At 49.8% G+C, this 20,347-nt stretch overlaps 1 protein-coding gene across 2 annotated transcripts in view; it reads left to right on the top strand.

The window, feature by feature from the left end:
- SLC4A5 (solute carrier family 4 member 5) overlaps positions 1-20,347 on the top strand; it is a 28,090-nt gene that overhangs the window by 2,340 nt on the left and 5,403 nt on the right. For both annotated transcript variants that reach the window (XM_062632735.1, XM_062632736.1), the window contains 17 exons: positions 1,396-1,489; positions 1,698-1,889; positions 6,335-6,464; positions 8,531-8,691; positions 8,897-9,052; positions 11,009-11,104; positions 11,826-11,881; positions 13,802-13,959; positions 14,049-14,136; positions 14,281-14,435; positions 14,756-14,899; positions 15,028-15,202; positions 15,520-15,653; positions 15,773-16,044; positions 18,561-18,622; positions 19,045-19,245; positions 19,622-19,735. In XM_062632735.1, the coding sequence (XP_062488719.1) occupies positions 1,417-1,489; positions 1,698-1,889; positions 6,335-6,464; positions 8,531-8,691; positions 8,897-9,052; positions 11,009-11,104; positions 11,826-11,881; positions 13,802-13,959; positions 14,049-14,136; positions 14,281-14,435; positions 14,756-14,899; positions 15,028-15,202; positions 15,520-15,653; positions 15,773-16,044; positions 18,561-18,622; positions 19,045-19,245; positions 19,622-19,735 (2,367 nt within the window). In that variant the 5' untranslated portion in view covers positions 1,396-1,416. The remainder of the gene's footprint in view (positions 1-1,395; positions 1,490-1,697; positions 1,890-6,334; positions 6,465-8,530; positions 8,692-8,896; positions 9,053-11,008; positions 11,105-11,825; positions 11,882-13,801; positions 13,960-14,048; positions 14,137-14,280; positions 14,436-14,755; positions 14,900-15,027; positions 15,203-15,519; positions 15,654-15,772; positions 16,045-18,560; positions 18,623-19,044; positions 19,246-19,621; positions 19,736-20,347) is intronic.

The raw sequence follows: 20,347 nt of genomic DNA, 5'->3' as shown, positions 1-20,347 counted from the left end.
TAAGCCTGGGTTTAGCAGATGGGCTGGTTTTGCTGCCCAGTGGAGCTCTGGTAGAGCTCTTGCTGGCCAAGCTGCGTTGAAAAAGAAGTCCTGTTTCTTCCCAATATATCACCATCCATTTGGGAACCCCAACCTAGCGCTGAAGCTGGTGGGGAAACCTCATAGGGAGGTTCCTAATACTCCATCTGTTAGAAGAAGAACTACTTCTGCCTGCGGCTGGGTGGGTATTGTGCTGTTTCTCCTGCCAGCACCAGCTTCCTAAACCCCTCAGAATTAGCCTGATAATGTTATTCCCATGAAGCCAGGGCTTGCAGTTGATATTATCCCACATGTTTGGGGCAGGATTTGTCCATCTGGAAGTGTTTGGCCCTAAACCAAATTGGTCCCTGCACCTGTGCAAAAAGCGTTGGGTTCATGGGGTCAAACAAAGTAAAATGAACCCCAAATCTGTTAAACCAATCTTCAAATAGCAACTGGGATAAGGCTGGAGCCTGTATCAGGCTAAATATGGGGAATGGGTCAGTAATTCAGCAGCTCCAGCAGAGCCAACCTGGCCAGTCCTGGATACTTCCAGCTTTTCCATTTGCTTTATATTTTTAACCTATTTGGCTTGAGTTGGGATTTCTCTTCCCTCAGATAGATGGATAATGATGTGATACTGCCATGGATGCAAGCAGCTGGACCAGGGGACACGGAGAGGCTGGCTCTCCAACCGCTCTCAAAGTGACTTTGGGAGGCATTGATTGGGCTGCCATGACCAGTAACCGTTCTCCTATCCAAGTCATGTGTGAAAGGCAATCAGTGGAGGTCAGATAATTAGGAGATTAATGAGCAAATTCCAAAGAAACCCATCTGGGGAATAAATCAGCAGGTTTGAAGGAAGGTACCTGGAAGCGGCAGCGTGTGAATGGTGTAAAAGCTGTGCTTAGGTGGGGAAAAATGAACTTTGCATCTGCAAAACCCCTTTTATCTGTGCAGGTTTCCCCCAGAATTAACTGGGTGCTTATAGGCAGCAAGAACCCCTGTGAATGGAGCTGCTGTGCTTGTACCAGCAAATCTCTGCAATAATCTCTTACACTTCACTTACACCTTCCTTCAGCAGCAGGAATAGGAGGCTGGAGATGTAACCGTGGTGAAATTCATCCGGATAATTGGGCAGAGTGGAGATGGAGCAGGGGCAGGGCTGGCACAGAGCAAGGCAGGACTGAGACCTCACCAAGGGTGCTTGCAGGAGGTGCTGAAGGATCCCTGGTGCATCCTCACTCCATCCCAAAAGGACATTGGTGCCACTGGTGAAGGATTCCCATAGCAGGGAGCACCAAGTGGGTGTGCAGAGGCTATTTCCCTGCCCAGCACCCTTTATAATCTCTCTCCTTTCTCCTGCCCATGGCTCAGCTCTCTCCGAGTGGCGGGACCATGCTAGAGGATGAGGATGGGATGAGTGAGAGGGGCCTCAGCAGCTCGAGGAGGAGATACGACGATGAGGAAGGTGAGCAAAAACCCTTGGGGATGCCCCAAACGGCAGCGGGGTCTTCCCTGCTGGCTGATGCTTCAGATCTCCCGGCGCTTGGCTCGGCACATCCCATGGGATGCTTTAAACCCGGCGGGAAGAAGGCAAACATCTCCCTGGCTTTTATTCTTTCTTGCAAGTGAGAATGACCCAGACCCGCCCCCTAAAGCTTCCCTCCCCTCCCCAGATTACCACTCCATCTACATCGGGGTGCCAGTGCCCCGGGGCTACCGGAGGAAACGGCGCCGGAGAAGATCAGCTTCCAGCCGGGATAGGACGAGTGAGAGCGAGCGGCACTACGAGCGCCAGGACCACTCCGACACCGACGACGGCGGCCACGGCTGCTATGAGAGCGGCAATGACAATGCCAGCAGGACCAGTGAGTGGTCATTGGGCTTCCCAAAAGAGCAAGAGGGCTTTGGCAGCATCATTTAATCCGGGTTTAAGTCACCCTCCATGTAACTACCCACCTTGCTTGGTCCGGTGCTTGCATTTCCCAGCGCTTCCCAAGTTTATTTTTCCCTGTGAATGTCTCTGAGAACAGGATGTAAAATGGGATTTCAGGCTGCTTAGGTGATGGGTGGGCTATAAAGAGGTTGTCCTTGCCCTCTGGAGGCTGTGCTTGCCCCTGGGAGATTGCTAAGGAGGAAACGGGATGATGGGGTGATGGCAGGGTCCTGGGGTGCAGACATCCTCTGGGCATCACTCCTTTTTGCCTGGGGCTTTGCCCGCTCTCCTTAAATCTCCTTAGCAAAGATTAACATTTTGCACAGCAAAGGAGCTGGGTTTTTATTCGCCCCCCCTATAGAAATTTGCATTTGGGTTTATGTCAAGCAGACCACGTCACGGCTCAGCAGCGCGGGAGGCTCAGCATGGCTTATCCCTATGGAAGGAAAAGTTCCCTTATTGCCTTTCATTGTGGTGCGAGCAGGACGATGTCACCTCCTTTCCACAGTACATGCCACTGGGATATAACACTGGGCTAGTTTGGGGAGGGAAAAGTCATTTTATGGAGGGAAAAGACCCCAGAAAGCCTTAACTCTGCATCAGCCCTGTTTTCCTTTTGGAAATGTTCCTCATTTGGGTGTTTTTCCCAGACAAAAACCTCTCTGCCCTGAGCTTGGAGGGGGTTTTCCCACCTGGCTCTGGGTGGGAAACAAACCCCTTCCACAGGATAACCCCAATCCTTTGATTTCTGTCCTCCCACCTTTCCCTCCCTCCCCTTTCTCGCTCGCTCCATCCTGCTGCCACTCACCTCTCCTACACGCATCCCGTTTGATTTGGTAACTTCCCGTCATGAGAGCTAAAGGGAAAGGAAAGTGCTTTATATTCTCTATAATCTGCTCCTTAAGCCTTGGGAGTTTAACAAGCCTGAGTGGATAAAGGAGGAAGTTTGGGGGGTTGTGGTTTTTTTTGTACCATGCACTGAAGGTTTGGTTGAGCCGGGAAGAAATGGGAGAAAAGATGGAAACGATTCCAGGTAGGTGATTTCCATGGCTCTTCGGTGTCTGTAATGGGGGAGCTGGAGAGGAGGAAAAGCTCCTGGGTTTATTTGGCTTTGCTTTTCCTTTGCAAACTCAGCTTGGGAGCCAGCATGGTCTTGGCTTGAGCATTTGCTTGGGGCACCAAGCTCCAAAGCTCACCCCAAATATAAGGTGGGGACACATGGGTCTGTATCATCTTCCACTGCTCTGCAGCAGTGGGAAAGCAGAGAAATGGCTATTTGGAAGGAGAAAAATCTCCCAGAGCTGGGGTTTTCTTGAACAGGAATGGAGCATCTAATCCCATGGGATGTGCACCTCAGTCTTCTCTATCTTGTTGGGTGGGAAGGTGCCATTCTAATCCTTGAAACCCCAGGAAAAAGGTTGTTGTGTGTTCAGAAGGACCATGATAAGTGGATGGCTCATATGCCAGAGCCTTAAATAAGGCTTAGTCCCACTGCACAGTTGGATTGCAAACCCCGGGAGGCACCAGGTTCATCCATCTCCTATTTTATCACCTTTTTAATTATACCTAAAACCAGAACAGGAATTTTGGCTTGGAAAAGCATCACTAGGTGAGGTTTTACTGCTGGATCAAAGTTGGGGTGTGAAGGGCTCTGTGAACCTCGCATTAAAGGAGGTATAAATCAGTGTGACTGGTCTGTCCTGTCTGCTTACCCATGGAAATATAGGTTCTTGTATATGTAAAATTATCCCATATTAAGGCTAAGCTGGATGTGGTTCTGGCAACCTGCTCTAGTTGAAGATGCTCCTGCTCACTGCAGGGCATTGGAAAGTTCCTTCCAACCCAAACCATTCTGTGATGCTCACCACTGTTAATGACGGGCTAGTTCTGTGTCTATGGGCTCAGTTCTGATCCACTGCATCTGAAATCACAGCAGAGGTTTGATTTCAAACAGCTGGCAGTGTTTTCCCATTGTAAAAGCTGGTTCAAGGAGGTACAGATCTGCTCTGGGCACCCGTTGAACTGTATCTTGCAAGAAATAGGTGCAGATTTTGGGGTGGCTTTGTGGGTTTTAGCCACTGTCACTGCATCTGACAGGTGCTCACTGCAAGGGACTGGAACTGGATGAGCTTTAAGGTCCCTTCCAACCCAAACCATTCCATGATTCTATGATCAGTTTTAGCCTTGTGTTCCGCAGAGGTACCAAGCCCTGGATGCTGCTATTCAGTGTATATTCCCCAGCTGCTTTGCAGGATTGATTTAGGTGCTGAATCAGATTCCCAGGAGGAAAAAGCAGGAGGCTGGTGCTGTCCCAGGCACGAAAGGGTCCTGCAGGTGAATAAAGCCCATGAATTCTGGCTGCGTGGCCAAGCCCCGGCATTGTTGGTTTAGCAACCGGCTCTTTGCTCGGGTCAGTGAGCGGTGGGAAGCCGTCAGGAAGCTCATGTTCTGTGTTGAGAGGTGGGTTTATTCCTTAAACAAGGGGAGAGTGGGGAAAAAGCTCCCAAAACACCCTAAAGAGCTCTTTCTCTGCAAATTTGCTTATATCATTAATGGTTTCCAGTGGTTAAAATGTGTCACAGCCCCAACACCCCAGTGCAAGATGCTTGGGGAACCCTCTGGCAGGCTGATGCAGGAGAAGGGATCCTTCTTAAGCACTGAAGGTGGGAATTTGGGAAGAGTTGGGAGCAGCCACCACCAAGCCAAAGATTTACCAAGCTCCAACCCTTCGCCCTCCCCTGCTGCAAAACCACGAGTCCCCCTTTTTGAACAAATCCATCCAGAGATTCCGACCAAAACAGTAAATTCACAGTAAACTTCCAGTAAATTCCCTTATTTCTACCATTTTCCATGGTCTGGCTTGTGTATTTGCTGTGATTTTTGCAGGATATGTCAGTTTTGGGCTGCAGAACACAGCATGAGGCCGGGGTGAGGGGTTGCCAGCACCACACTGACTTCATCCCCTCTTACGGGAACAGCACTTTAGGCTTAAAGAGCTGTGCCCTCCAGGCACGTAGCCCAGCTCTAAAATTAACAGGAATATTAATAATCATAATAATGAAGCTTATGGAAGTGGAAGGAGGAACTTGACAACAGGGCTTTAGTCCTGGTGGTGGGGTTTAAAGAGCTTAAGCAGTTAAGCAGGCTCAGCCTAGAGCAAGGGACATCCTATTCTTTCACGGCCACTGCGACTTGGTTCTTGTCTCCTTTGATGGGGAGAAAAGGCAATGTTCCCATTTCCTCCCTCCTCTCACGCATGGCAATTTAATATACCTGGTTTTTATAGGTACTGTATTACCCACCTTTCTTATTCCCAGGTTTGAGAACAGAAGGATCCTACTAACAAAGACATTTCTAAGGTGGATGAATCCCTACTGTATTAGGAGAGGGATACGACCAAAGATTTGATTAAATATACACCATTTCCATGAAGCCTGGCATAGGGCTGAGTTTAACCTCTTGTATGGATAACAGGGCAACTGGAGAGTGGATGAATCCATGCCACTTCCATGGTCATATCCCAGTGTTTAATTCCCCCCTGCAACCAAAATGATGAGGCTTTACTAGTGAAGCACCTGAAGATGGAGAGGGTTAAAGGGAAACCCAGCCTGGCTTTGTCTTCAGGAGGAGAGGGCAGATCCATCACCCTTCCATGGTCACACTGGATGGGTGCAGTCCATGGGGAATGCTCCAAAGATGAAAACCCCTTTTCCCATCAACTGGGAGCTTTGGCAGGAGGCGACGTGTTGCTGCTCCCCTTCCATAACATACCACAGGAGGCAATAAGTGGCCTTCCCTGTCTGGTGGGTTATTTGCAGCAAGAAGCTGGATTTTTTCCTGCAGAAATGGTAAATTTTTATTATTCCTCTCAAAAGATACATGTTCCCCTTGGGAATCCAGTGGGAAAATGTGTTCTGAGTGCTCGTGCATCCTGCTATACAGTGCTGGAGATCATATTACTGATAGCAGAGAGCTTGAACCTGGCAAAATCAGGCTCTGTGGTAGGGAAAAAATGTGGGATACCCCATGGAAACAGGGCACATAATGCTTCTGAAAGGGGAATTTGACTATGTTGTATATAGGGCTGGCTGCATTCCTTAATTCCCAGCCCAGACCTATGGATTCTTCTACACAGCCTTCGCTCATCCTTTCACCAGCATCCCGTATCTCTTTGCACAGGGATTTTGTGAGAGGATTACCTAGAATTCCCTCAGTCCTCAGTGTCTCTCACCTTAAACATTTTCCTCAAAACCTCCTTTTTCTACCCCAGGATGTTAACTAGACCTGCAGATCCCTCTTTACCCATCCTGGGGCTTTCCTTATGGGATCATCTCACCTCCGGTCGATGGTAAAACCTCTTTTCCCCACCCCTGGCAGTGTCTCCAGCTGCTGAGCGCCTCCGTTACATCCTGGGGGAAGATGATGAACCTCCCAACCCCACGCTCTTCACGGAGATGGACACACTGCAGCACGATGGTGAGGAGATGGAGTGGAAAGAGTCGGCCAGGTGAGATGCTTCGGGTTGGAAATGTGTTTGGGAAAGATCTCCTAAAGATCCCTGTATGGGAAAAGGGTCTGGGAATGAGCATGGCTCTTAAAGAGGTTAAAAAAGCTATGCCTGGGTTAGGCAAATGCATAAACCAAGGTGTTTTGTGAGCTTAGCATGGCAGAGGAGAAAGGGAGGAAAGGAGGAATATTTCATCTCATCCCACATCTCCCAGGTTGGATCAACCTCAGAGCTGGAGCTTTTCCCATTCCCAGTCATAGTATGAGAGTAAAGCCCTGCAGAAAGGGCTGGGAAGGTATAGAAACGAGGGCTTTACACCTCCAGTATATATTTCCAGTTGGGACACTGGAGAATTAGAGCAAAGAGCTGGGAAATGGGAAGAGGGGATATAAAGGGACATTTTCCCAGGTCTTTTTTCCCCCCATACTTGGCCAGGTCAGGATTTAAACTTCTACTCCTCAAGCAATAATAATAAAACCCACCTGCATCTTTAATAGAAGTAGGAGAGTAGTTGCAAGTGCTGTTCACTTTATGGAATTAGGAGCTTATCCAAGGGGAAAATCTCAAATCCAGGTGGGATTTTCTCTCCCTAGACTCAGCTGTGTAAGGGCTGGTAGGGCTGGGGGATTTGGGGGAGCTTTGGGATGGGTGTCAGGGATGCTGATGGTATCCCCAACCCTTCCCAAGCACATTGTGGGATTGGCAGGTGTAGAACTTCACCTGAGAGCAGGATCAGGCCCTGTGGGTGCTCATCCTATCTCTTGGGCTGGTTATTTGCATCCTTTGCAGGTTGGAACTGTATAATCTTAAGGTCTTTTCCGATCCAAACCATTCCATGATTCTGTGATCATCAAATATGTGGAAAGCTCTCAAGCATTCTTCTCCTTGCATTGGGGTTTTCATCAGGAAGGGATTGAGATGGAGGTTTCCAAATTCCCAGCGGGAGGATGGAGGTTTCTCAAGTCCTGGATTTCCACTCTCCAGTGGGGAATGGTTCAGCCGTTTTAGCCACAGGAGAGCAGCTCCTTGCTGGGCTAAATCCACAATAAATGCCAATAAATGGAAATCAAGAAGCTGAGCACAGCAGGGAGATGGAGTTTTGCTTTGGAGAAAGGCTCACGGGATGCTGATCCCAAGGCAAAGGTGCTGCTGAAAACGTGCCTCGAGTCCCGCACACCGGCCCAAGTACCTACCCCATGTGCTCACCACTGGCACTAAAGCCAAATGTTATACTTTTGGGCATGCTGGGGTTTTGTCCCCACCACAAACTATTCCTAACACTCCGTTTGGAATAACTGTTTGGGTTTTTTTTTAGTAGGGACACCCAGGATTTTCTCTGCTGCAGCATTTTAATGCACCCCCTTGTAAGCTGATACAATGCTGGGTTCTCCCCATCCTCCCTCTGCAGCTTTCATGAGCCATCAGCTATTCCCAAACCCCTTCTCCTCCTATATCATTTCCATCTGTGTCAGCCAGAGCCAAAGTCCCACTTGTACCAGTTAAAAGTTGTAAGGTTAAACCCTGTGGAGGCTTAATCCATGGAGCCTGCAAACCTCCTGTAAAGGAAAAGCAGCTTTAGTCCCCAAACTGATGTCTTGCTCTGAAGCCTTTGGTTTGTAAAGTTAAGGAATACAGGTAGAAGGGCTGAATTCCAAGGGCTTGCAAACCCCCTTGTCTCCCACCATGGGAATGAAGCCTGAGCATCGCTAAAGTGTCACAAAGCCATTTGTATTGCCCTACATGCATGGCTGGTCCATGTGGATGCAGATCCTGGCTAAGGCAAGGTCAGCTCCATGGGAAAACCTCTCCCATCTCACAGGAGCCATTTGAGGAGGGTTGAGGTCAGTGGTGGAGCTGAGAGGTTTTACTCTGCTCTGCAAGCATGCGAGCAGTATTTTGTCTAATGATGTTACTTGGTTTCTCCATTCCCATCCTGAAGAACAAGCAAAACCTTTGCAGGGTGAACAAACCCAGGTTTGCAAAGCTGCAGAAGGGAAACTCCACAGGAAAAGCAATTCTCTTGTTCCCTTCTCACACACCATCCCATGCCCAACCTCTCATTTCAGGTGGATAAAGTTTGAAGAAAAGGTGGAGGAAGGTGGGGAGAGGTGGAGCAAGCCCCACGTGTCCACGTTGTCCTTGCACAGCCTGTTTGAGCTGAGGACGTGCCTACAGACAGGAACGGTGCTCCTGGACTTAGATGGCTACTCTTTGCCCCAAATCATAGGTAGGAGCCAGCAGGTATTAATGGTTTCAGATGGCTTTTCCCCCACGTCTTTAAGTGCTGGGAATAGATTTGAATGTACTTGCATGGGATTGAGCAATGACAGGAGTTGAGATCCATCAACTTGGTTCAATCAGTGTTGTCTTGAGCTTTCTAGGAGGGTTTGCAGTGTGGTAACCCATGTGCCCCTCTTATTTGGTGCTTGCAGACGATGTCATTGAGAAGCAGATCGAGGATGGTCTGCTCAAGCCAGAGCTGCGGGAGAAGATAAGCTATGTGCTCCTCAGGAAGCACCGTCACCAAACCAAGAAGCCAATCCACCGGTCCTTGGCTGACATTGGAAAGTCCGTCTCCTCCAACACAAGTGAGTCCCTGTGGTCCAGTGTTGGTGGCATCCTTGAGTCTTTGGTGAGACAGCTTGGAGGGAGGAAGATCTCGGAAGGAACTGGGGAAACTCAATAATTGAGGGCACCCAGCTATTTATTGCATGGAGAAAGACCTCAGAAAGCAAGTGCAGAGGAGGCCATGAGGATGCTCAGGGGCTGGAGCAGCTCCTGTATGAAGAAAGGCTGAGAACGTTGGGGCTGGAGAAGAGAAGCTGCGTGGAGACCTCAGAGCAGCTTCCAGTGTCTGAAGGGGGCTATAAGGATGCTGGAGTGGGGCTCTTCATCAGGGACTGTAGGGATAGGACAAGGGGTGATGGGTTCAGACTGAAAGAGGGGGAGTTCAGGTTGGAGATAAGGCAGAAGTGATTTATGTGAGGGTGCTGAGGCGCTGGCACAGGGTGCCCAGAGAAGCTGTGGCTGCCCCATCCCTGGCAGTGTTCAAGGCCAGGTTGGACACAGGGGCTTGGAGCAACCTGGTCTAGTGTGAGGTGTCCCTGCCCATGGCAGGGGGGTGAAACTGGGTGGTCTTAAGCTCCTTTCCAACCCAAACCATCCTGTGATTCTATGAACGCTCTGTCACTGATGGCTTTAAGGATAGGGGTAGCCAGAAGCCAAAGAGATGTCTGCTGAGATGGACACGGGCGTTGTGTGAGGGACAATGGCATTGGCGGTCACTTGGCCAAGAGGTTTTCTGGCACAGCAGCCTACAGAAAAATCCTGTCTGGGCTGGGGTTGAACCTATTTTGAGCCATTATAAAAGGGCATTTGTTTGTTTTCAGGCTAGATTATTTACTTAGGTTTAAACTGAGGTCATCTGGTGGAGCCTGGGATTTGCCGGGCTTCAGCTGCTCCTTGGGTAGACAGGAGCAGCGGCACCCACAAAGTGCACATGGAAGAGGCCATCAAGAAGCAATATTCCCACCCCATGGGCATCCCCAGGTTTCAAAGCAGCCATCATCTACGTTGGAGAAGTAGATATCTGAGCTAATATTTGCCCACAAGCCTTCAAAATGGAGCTTGACTTGGAAATGTTGTGGTTAGTCCCTGTAGGTAGGAAAAATAAGGACATCGTCTGTATTTCTAGTTCCTTGCTGGGATGAGGCATCACTTGGAGTTTGCAAATAGGGCCACCAAGGACAGGGTGGTCATGGGCAGAAGCAGAAAGCTCCCTCACGTTTGTTATGCCATTGGCAACTCCATGATATATAGATAAATACCGCTGGAATGTTGAATCAGGGCCATGCCCAGTGGGAATTTCATCATTATTTTTAGGGGGTGAGGATAGACAAATTTCAAATGTAGGGTTTTTGGGGGGATAATTGTTGGATTAAAAAGCCAAATAAAGTGTTGGGTCATCCTAAATAACAGAAATTGCACTTCTGAACCCGTTCATAGCTTCAAAAAGAGTACTTATAAGGTGTGGGGTGGTGCACGGAGCCTCTGCAGTGGGAAGACTTGGGTGAGGGCAGTTTGCTCTTTGCTAATGAGATAGAAAAAGGGGGAATGGCTTTAACCTGCCAGAGGGGAGACTGAGATGAGCTCTTAGGCAGAAGCTCTTCCCTGTGAGGGTGCTGAGGCGCTGGCACAGGGTGCCCAGAGAAGCTGTGGCTGCCCCATCCCTGGCAGTGCTCAAGGCCAGGTTGGACACAGGGGCTTGGAGCAAGCTGCTCTGGTGGAAGGGGTCCCTGCCTGTGGCAGGGGTTGGAACTGAATGAGGTTTAAGCTCCCTTCAACCCAAACCAGGCTGGGATCCTATGGGTGAGATTAAAGTGCAAATGTGAGTAAGAGGGAAAAGCAAACTGCTGATGTATCAGAGCTGGAAGGGTCCCATCTGTGCTGGGCAGCTGATTTCCAGCCTGGCCTCTTGCCTTTAGCATCACCCAATGGTTCCCTATATGGGACCTGCATCTCCTCTAACTGCTCCTTTCCCGCAGCCCGCAGCCCCGTCCGGAGCCCGGCCGCCGGTGCCGCCTTCCACCGCTCCACCGAGGACCTGCGGATGCGGCAGAGCGCGAGCTACGGCCGCCTGCGTAAGCTGAGGAGGGTGCTGGGGAGGTGGAAACAGGCCTGAAAGAAGCAGGGAGATCAAAATCGAGTTGTAATTCCACGGGGATCCCACCCCAGCCAGCAGTGAGGTGGAGTTTGCATAGCCACGGGTTGGCTGGTATCAGTCAAACTCGTATTCTTGGGCTTTCATCTTACTGCACCTGGTGTGCAAGCTTAGCTCTAATAAATAGTATGGTTTGTACTCACATTGAAGTCCTCCCACTGTGTTTTCACCTTGCACGTGGGGCAGGAATTCAGCTGTGCATCAGGGGATAGTTTTTCTTACCTTTGAAGACAGGCTGAGAACATTGGGGCTGTTCAGCCTGGAGAAGAGAAGCTGTGTGGAGACCTCAGAGCAGCTTCCAGTGTCTGAAGGGGGCTACAAGGATGCTGGGGAGGGACTCTTCATCAGGGACTGTAGGGGTAGGACAAGGGGTGGTGGATTCAAACTGAAATAGGAGGGATTTAGGTTGCAGACAAGGCAGAAGCTCTTCCCTGTGAGGGTGCTGAGGCGCTGGCACAGGGTGCCCAGAGAAGCTGTGGCTGCCCCATCCCTGGCAGTGTTCAAGGCCAGGTTGGACACAGGGGCTTGGAGCAAGCTGCTCTAGTGGAAGGGGTCCCTGCCCGTGGCAGGGGTTGGAGCTGGATGAGCTTTAAGCTCCCTTCAACACAAACCATTCCATGATTCTCTCTCATCTCCATCAGGTCACGCACAGAGTCGGAGCATGAACGACATCTCGGACACACCGAGCACCGACCAGGTAATCACCCCCAAACCATTAGTGCAATGGTGCGAGGAGCATCTTGGACGTGGAAGGGACGCTGTGCTTGTGAAGGTCCATGTGAGCCTTGTGCAGCTTCACTCGGTCGATAACCACATAAATTCCTAATTAGGGAAATGAATCCATGTATTGATCCCTGCTGACTCATGGGAAAGCTGTCCCAGAAATAATACCTGTGCTTGCGAGTTGAACACAGAGAGGGACGTGTGAGGATGCTGACGTAGCTTGAGAGTCTCAGGGTGGAGAAAACATTCCTTAAAACCTTTAGGTAGGAAAGGAAAGGTTCTTGGAAGTGTTTTAGGATCCTGCAAAAGCCTTTGCTTGGCAGTTGGAGGGGATAAATCCCATCCAAGCACTGAGGACTGCAAACATGGATACAGCTCTTGAGACAATGGTCTGTAAATAGAGGCAGGTTCCATTTTTCCCTCCATGATGGATTTTTTTGCCATGGTGGATGTGAATTTAATCCATTGGGAGCTTTTCCCCCCCTGGTTTGCTTTAAACTGGAGAGCTGAGATGGAGCTCAGGCTGCTCGGGCAGTTTGTGGCCAGGTCTCTGCTTGCTGATGGATGGATCCATCGCGTTTGTGCTGTTTTTCTGCTGGATGTCCCATTCCAATCGAGGCATTTTAGCTGGGAACTGCTGATGCATTCTATGGGCTTCATTTTGTTTCTGTTTGTGTGGGATTTCAGCATAAACCTAAGGGAAAACTAAACACAGTGTGGGATAAGGTTGGGCAGGGTCTTGAGCAATCTGGGCTGGTAGAAAGTGTCCCTGTCTGTGGCAAGGGGTTAGGACTGGATGAGCTTTAAGGTCCCTTCCAACTCGAACCAGGCTGGGATTCTATGATAACAGCTTGCTTTTCCCCAGGGATGCTTGCTGGGGTGGTGCAATTTAGGGGGAAGCAAAGGATGGAAAATCGTGTGTTGCTGGGAACCATGGACATGCCAGGATATCAGGAAAGCAGAAGGTTTGCAGGGCACCTTCCAAAATCAAAACTCTCAATAAACCAATCCAGCTGGCCCAAACGAACCCCAAATCTCAGCCTCCAGCAGTGGGGTGCGGAGGGTTAATCCCAAAATATGCAAAGCATTTAGGTTTAATCACCCTATTAGACCCACTACAAAGGGACTTTTTAAGTGTTACATGAAGCTTAGTGGTCACTGTTAACTCCTGCTCTTGCTTATTCCAAGCAGCACTGGAGGAGTTGCTTTATTATTATGATTTTTTTCCATTTGGGTTTAAAAGATTAGAAAGGGGAGCACTTGCTGCCCAGCTCACATGCCTCCCCTCATGCTGGCATATAGATTATAATAACACCCTGCCTGGGTTGGTATTGAACCCTTTTAAACTAATAATGAAAGAGCTGCAGGGGAGAAGAGACCCGGGGAGTAAATCCATGCGTGAGGTTTCCTACTTCCATCATTTGTTCCTGCTCGGAGGATGAGATTGAGGAGGAAAGAGCTACAAAAGCATTCCCTGTGCACAGCATCCAGTGGTGTTTCTGCATTGGATAGGGAAGGTTGGGGCTGCAGGCTACAGATGGACCTGCAGAAATGCAGGGATCCTCATTTTTTGGCAGTGAATTCCATGGGGTTTTCCTTGTGTAGCACCTCCTGCAATCCACCCAGTTGCATGTCCTACCAGGGAGCTCCAGGCGTGTGGTTTCAAGTTAATCTTGGGCTTAGTGGTGGTTTGGAGTAATGAAGAAATAGAGCTTGATGAATCCTTGCTGGTTCTTGGGCATGGCTCTTAAATCCCACCTCTGGGAGTCCTCGGACTGTCAGAGATGAAGAAGTCTGAGCCTCTGGCTTCAGCTTTTCATTTGCAGTGTGGAAAATGGGGGGGAAAGGTAAATTTTGGCAACCACTCCCACCCCCAACCTCGTCTTTCCAACAGCTGAAGAACAAGTTCATGAAGAAGATCCCCAAGGATGCAGAGGCATCCAATGTGCTGGTAGGAGAAGTGGAGTTCCTGGAGAAGCCCTTTGTGGCTTTTGTGCGGCTCCTCCAAGCGACGATGCTGGGAGGGGTGACAGAGGTGCCGGTCCCCACCAGGTAAGCACAATGCCTTCAGGTCCAAAGTGGTCTCATGATACAGATGGTGGTGGTTCGAGGTTGCCAACATGGTGCCTTTCCCTCCCCAGGTTCCTTTTCATTCTCCTTGGTCCCGCGGGAAAAGCCAAATCCTACAATGAGATAGGCAGAGCCATTGCGACTCTCATGGTGGATGATGTGAGTAGATGCATCACCCGGCCCTCACCAGGAACCCTGTTGCCCTGCCACCCCACCAAATGAGCTTTAAAATCCCATAATAACATGGGACAAATGTACTGGATGCTGTTCCCAGGTTGACACCTCTCCTCTCTTGACCCCCAGCTCTTCAGCGACGTTGCCTACAAAGCCCGGGATAGAGAAGACCTGATTGCTGGCATCGATGAGTTTCTGGATGAAGTCATTGTCCTGCCTCCTGGGGAGTGGGACCCCAACATTCGCATCGAGCCACCCAAAAAAGTGCCCTCGGCTGAGAAGAGGTGGGTGGGAGATGTGAGGCTGTGGCCATCCCCATCTCCTGGTTTGGAGATGCTGGATCACAGCAGCTTTGTTTGCCTTCATCCCTAGAAATAACCCCTGCAGGTGTTCCAGAAATGCTGCTTCTTCAGCACTTTTTTTCCCCTAGAGCAGCTCAGAGCTGTTTCCACCTTTGGGCTGGGGAAATCCAACTCTTGATCTTTCCACATTCACCCCAAACCCCAAACTCTAATGAAGGTGGAGAACTACACCATGGCCCTGCATCAAGACTGGGTTGGTAGGGCAGGTGCCATGGCCAACGCTGGTGGCTCTCTCCCCCCAGGAAATCAGTTTTCTCACTGAATGAAGTGGGGCAGATGAATGGCACGGCTGGTGGGGCAGGAGCTGGGGCCAGTGGAGGAGGCAGCGATGATGGGGAGATGCCTGAAGTTCATGAAATCGGGGAAGAACTTGCATGGACCGGCAGGTGAGCAAGCACCCCACCACCCAAAACCCCATCAGTGTCTTCTCCTGGCTCACCCTGTGGTCTCAGGGACACGGAGGGGTGAAATCCTTTTGGGCACAGGGCACAGGTCCTTCGTGGTTTCTCCTCAGGTTTTGTGGTGGCCTCTATCTGGATATCAAGAGGAAGCTGCCCTGGTTCCCAAGCGACTTCTATGAAGGCTTTCATATCCAGTCCATCTCTGCCATCTTGTTCATCTACCTGGGCTGCATCACCAATGCCATCACGTTTGGGGGCTTGCTTGGGGATGCTACGGACAACTACCAGGTAAAGGCCAAGGAGAGGGGGTCACTTTGGCTTGGGGACAGTAAGATGGGATGGGATGGGATTGGGTGGGTTTTACCTTCCTTGTGCCATGCCAAGCTTTAATGCTGGAGATGGAAATTCATTGCCAAGTGGGACTGGCGATCCCGAAATACCTACACAAGGGGTAAACCCATCTCAATGGCAATGCCAGGAGCAATGGGACATGGTCCCAACAATCCTATACAGATCCAAGGAGAGATCCTTAGTTCCCACCTCTGTCAGTGGGGTAGGTAAGGTGGCACAGCATCACCACAGTGCTGGGTTTGGTCCACCCCCAGGGTGTCATGGAGAGCTTCCTCGGCACGGCGATGGCAGGCTCCATGTTCTGCCTCTTTGCTGGGCAGCCGCTCATCATCCTCAGCAGCACTGGCCCCATCCTCATCTTCGAGAAGCTGCTCTTTGACTTCAGCAAGTAGGTGCTGGGAGATGCCGGGGGAACTGGGACCCATCCGTACTGGGATTTGGGCTGTTCTCCAGCCCACAGCGTGCTCTCACAGGGCTGCTCATCCCATCCCTTATTCCCACTTTCAGAGGCAACGGCATTGACTACATGGAGTTTCGCCTCTGGATTGGCCTCCACTCTGCCCTCCAGTGCCTTATCCTGGTGGCCACCGATGCCAGCTTCATTATAAAGTACATCACCCGCTTCACAGAGGAAGGCTTCTCCACCCTCATCAGCTTCATCTTCATCTATGATGCCATCAAGAAGATGATCGGAGCCTTTAAGTACTATCCCATCAATTCGGACTTCAAGCCGGACTATGTGACCATGTACAAGTGCGAGTGCATTGCTCCCGACCCAGGTGAGTACACATCTGTTTTTTGGGGAAAGATGAAGGGGTTGTGGGGTCCTGCTGGGAGTAAATCCCACTGGATCATTGGCTGAGGACATGGAAGGAGGCAGCTGCCTGGTCAGCATGGGGTAGAAAGACCTTGTCCCCCTCCTCTGAGGGTTGTTTGGTGCAAGGTGGAAGTAGAGCCTTGTCCCCCATGGATGGAAGCGTTGGTGCTTGTCAGGACACAGCAAATGGTGCCGGAGAACTGGAGCCTCACCCTGGAGCAGCCAGACCTAGATGGATAAAAAAGAAATATGGGAAAAAAAAAGGACATTTTGGATCATTCCAGCCCGCTGCCGATGGAAACATCTCCAGAAAATAAACCGGAGGGATTTTGTCCTCTCCGGGGTCTGCAACACCCCAGGATGTCCCACTTGGATGTGGAAACCTCCTTGGACTGCTTTTCCTTCTCTTTCTCACTCCTTTTCATCAAGGAGAGGCCACTGAGCTTGGAGCAGATGGTCTTTTGATGGCTGCCCTGATTTTGCTCTTGGATGGATGTACTGGATGATCCCCCACCCGAATTGTGAAGCTCAGATTCTCCTACGGCCACCTGGAAAGGAGCAGAATCTTTGCTTTGGTCTAATGACAATGACCACTTCCTAAAAGCTAGGTTTAGCTACAAAGTCTAAATGCTGGTGCTTTTGGGGAGTATCAGCTGCAGACAGGGGAGGCAGAGAGGTGTGACAGTGAATTTCTCACCAGCAATAAAAGCATCCATGACCTGCCATGCAACATGTTCCCCAATACATCCGTCGCTGCAAGAAGAGATCTTACCCTCCAGGATGGGAATAACATTTATTTGGTTGAATGTTGTATTTCCCCTTGATTTCTGTTCATCAACCACCCGCTGAACAACCTGATCCCGTTGGGTTTGGAAAACCCTGCACACAGTAGAGACAACACAACCCTTCCTAAGCCAAAACCCTCCCAAATCTGACCTGCAGGAAAGCAAAGCCTGATGCCAAATTCCCAGGGAACCAAAATATCCCAAACAGGACTGTGACCACCTCCATCCATCCACATGGATGAAGACGAAGCCTTTAGCCTCCAGGGAGGTCTCCCCCTTTTCCAAACCCCATCCCAAGCAAATCCCAGGCTGCTAAGAGGCATTTGCACCGCAGAACCTGAAGCTTGCCCTTGCTGCCCTGGGCACCCACAGCAATGGTATCCACATTGGATTTTCCATTCCTTTAGCTCTTGAGATATGATATTTATTCCCCTCAAAATCCTTTTTTTTTTTTAAATCTTTTTTAATCAGTTCTGATTTTTGATTATTATAACTGATTTGTCCCATATTTGTCTCTGCTGCACACATCAATTTGGGCTGATTTCAATCTCAAGTGAGTATCACCTTCTAAATATTAAAACTCTTTTAATCTCTGATACTCTTCCCCCATGGGGAGGTTTTGCTGTTCTATTTTTTCCCCATGTATTTGGCTTTTCTCTCTGCTCTAAGAGGGATTCTGTAGAGCTTTGGGACCCTCTTTTACCATGCCACCAGTGGGATGCTAGCCTTAAAGTTGTAGCAAATCACAAACAAGGCTGGTTTCTGGCAAAGTAAAAGCTTATGGAGGAATAATAATAATTAATAAATAATAATAATAATAGTAACAATAATAATATAATGATGATAATGCTGTTTTCTGGAGCCTGGTTTTGGCAGCCCTAGGTCTCTGTGTCTAACCCAGCAATCGCTTCTCCTTCGTTAATCCTCTACGCCAGGGATGGAGGCAGCAGGTTGGGGCAGCAGAAATTCCCACATGGCACAGGAAGAGGATGGAGCAGAGGGAAGAGGGCGGGGCAGAATGGTCCTGGACCCCACTTAGGGGCACCCCTAAAGAATGTGGGTGCTCCTGAAGCTGCGGAGCTGCATCGCCCGGAGAGCTGCGGAGCTGCTTTTTGCACTGGAAGCGAAGGTGCCGGGGGGTAGAAATGATGGAGATTTTTGCAGTGAGACACCAAAACACCCCTAAAATACTATAAAACCCCCAAACAAACCCAAAATAACAAATTTCAAAAGCAAATTGGGCATAATTGGGTGCTGCCTCCCAAAACCAAGGCTGCTTTTCCAGTCTAACCCCATGGTTTGAAGATGTGGGTATCGGGATGCTGGTGGCTTCCTCAGGAAGCTCCTTTAAGCTCAAGGAGCTGGGAAGCTCCTAAAAGTACTTCCACCACCCCGGGCACTTGCCAGCCCTGGAAGCAGAAGATGATGAAGGAGAATCCGTGTTCTCCACTGGCACATGGGATTAATCAGGGAGAAGTGGCTGTGGGGTTAGAACCAGGGGGTTTTCTCCCCACATCCCGGTCTGCCCTTGGGATGCTGATCCCTGTGTGGCTCCTGGAGGATGTGCTCGACCCCACATTTGCCTTGGCACCAGCTGGGCTCAGCTGGGCCTCTCCGGGTGAAGCCAGGCTGCTTTGAGTGCCATAACCTCGATATTAGCCCAAAACCTCAATAACAAACTCCTTTCCCGCAGCCAATGCGACCTTGTTCGATGCTTCAGCTCCAGTGGCACCAAACACCACTAATGTTTCTCTGGTAAGCGAGTTTGCTCATCCTGATGGGAAATGTGGGACAAGGGAGGGCAAATCCAAAGGACTTGTGCATCCGGGGAGCGAGGCGTGCTGGTTTGGAGTGAGGGCAATGCAGGATTCACATTGATTTGGGTTCATGGCTCAGCTCAGCAGCACCAAATCCCCACTTTTTTCACCCAAATTACTAAGCAGCTCCAGGATTTGCCTGTGGGTTTGGGGTTCCCAGTGGCAGGAAACTGAGAATACCCTTTTCCTTTGACGTAAAACCCTGATTTTGCCCTTTTTGGCTGGGAAATCCCCTCTGCCCTGCACACCACAGTTCCCTAAATGGCTAATTTTGCTTTTTGGGCCAGGAAATGCCCCTTTCCCGGCCCACTGCAATTCCCTAAAACACTAATTTTGCTGTTTTGGGGGTTTTCTCTCCAGTACAATGCTATTAACCTCACAGCTCTGGACTGGACCCAGCTCAGTAAGAAGGAATGTCTCAAATACGGCGGCAGCTTAGTAGGGAAATCCTGTAAGTTCGTGCCCGACCTGGCCCTGATGTCCTTCATCCTCTTCTTTGGGACCTATTCCATGACCTTGACCCTGAAGAAATTCAAGTTCAGCCGCTATTTCCCCACCAAGGTAAGGGAAGTGCCAACTTTTACCTCCTTCTTTTCCGAAAGGGAGGAAAAATGGGAGCTGGTGGTCTCCTTGCTGGATGCAAAGAACTCCAAGAAAAGAAATCCCTATTTCTAGATGTCGGTAGAGATTAGGGGAATCCTCCTTTATTTGGGATCCTTTTGGCTGCTGATTTGGCTCTTGCATGCTGAATAACCCATTCCCAAAGGGCAAAAACATCTGCATTTTGACAGTGATACCCAGGTTATCCGTGAATGAGCAGAGCTGGAAGGATGCTCAGGGAAGGATGCTGAAGCAGGAGCAAAACTCCATCCCATTAATAACCCTCAGCATCCCATTACTTACCCTTTCCACCCCCATTTCCCTGTCTTGCTTCCAGGTCAGGGCTTTCATTGCTGATTTTTCCAATGTCTTCTCCATCCTGATCTTCTGCGCAGTGGATGCCTGTTTCGGACTGGACACCCCTAAGCTCCACATCCCCAGTATCATCAAGGTTCGACTGCTCCTCACCTCTCCATCCACACTCTCTTTCCAGCTTCTCAATAGTTTTGGGGATAAAACATGGCTCCTGCAGTGTCCAGGCACCTTCTTAGAAGCTACTTTGTCTTTTCCAAGGGAATATTCTAATTCTGTGACTTCTTTTCCTTCTGTTTTTCTTTTCCTTCCCTTTTCTCTTTCATTCTTGGCAGCTGCGTAAACTTATTAGTGATTTCTCTATCTTTATGTCCATACTAATGTTTGTGGGGCTGGATGTGCTTTTCGGACTCAACACCCCAAAGCTCCAAGTGCCTACTGATTTTAAGGTAAAATAACCCCCCTTTAGAGTAAAACATTGCCCCAAATGTCTTTACCCCCTGCTGTCAGTATCGCTGTGGATGACGTGGGGAGTCCCAGTGAGCATCAAGACAAAGTCTAGGGCTGAGGCATGTGGATGCTGGGGGTGGTTTGGGTACCGATGCATGGTGGTGGGATTCTGGGGTGGATACAGGATCATGGAATCAAGCAGGTTGGAAAAGAGCTTTAAGCTCATCAAATCCATCTGTTCCCCAGCACTGCCAAGGCCACCACTGACCCATGGCACTGAGGGCCTCGTCCCCACAGTGTG

The sequence above is a fragment of the Pezoporus occidentalis genome, unplaced genomic scaffold (genome assembly GCF_034315485.1).
Source record: "Pezoporus occidentalis ecotype Australia unplaced genomic scaffold, CSIRO_AGI_Poc_V1 ctg396, whole genome shotgun sequence".
In the NCBI taxonomy this organism is placed as follows: domain Eukaryota; kingdom Metazoa; phylum Chordata; class Aves; order Psittaciformes; family Psittacidae; genus Pezoporus; species Pezoporus occidentalis.
This window is presented reverse-complemented; position numbering and strand designations above follow the sequence as displayed.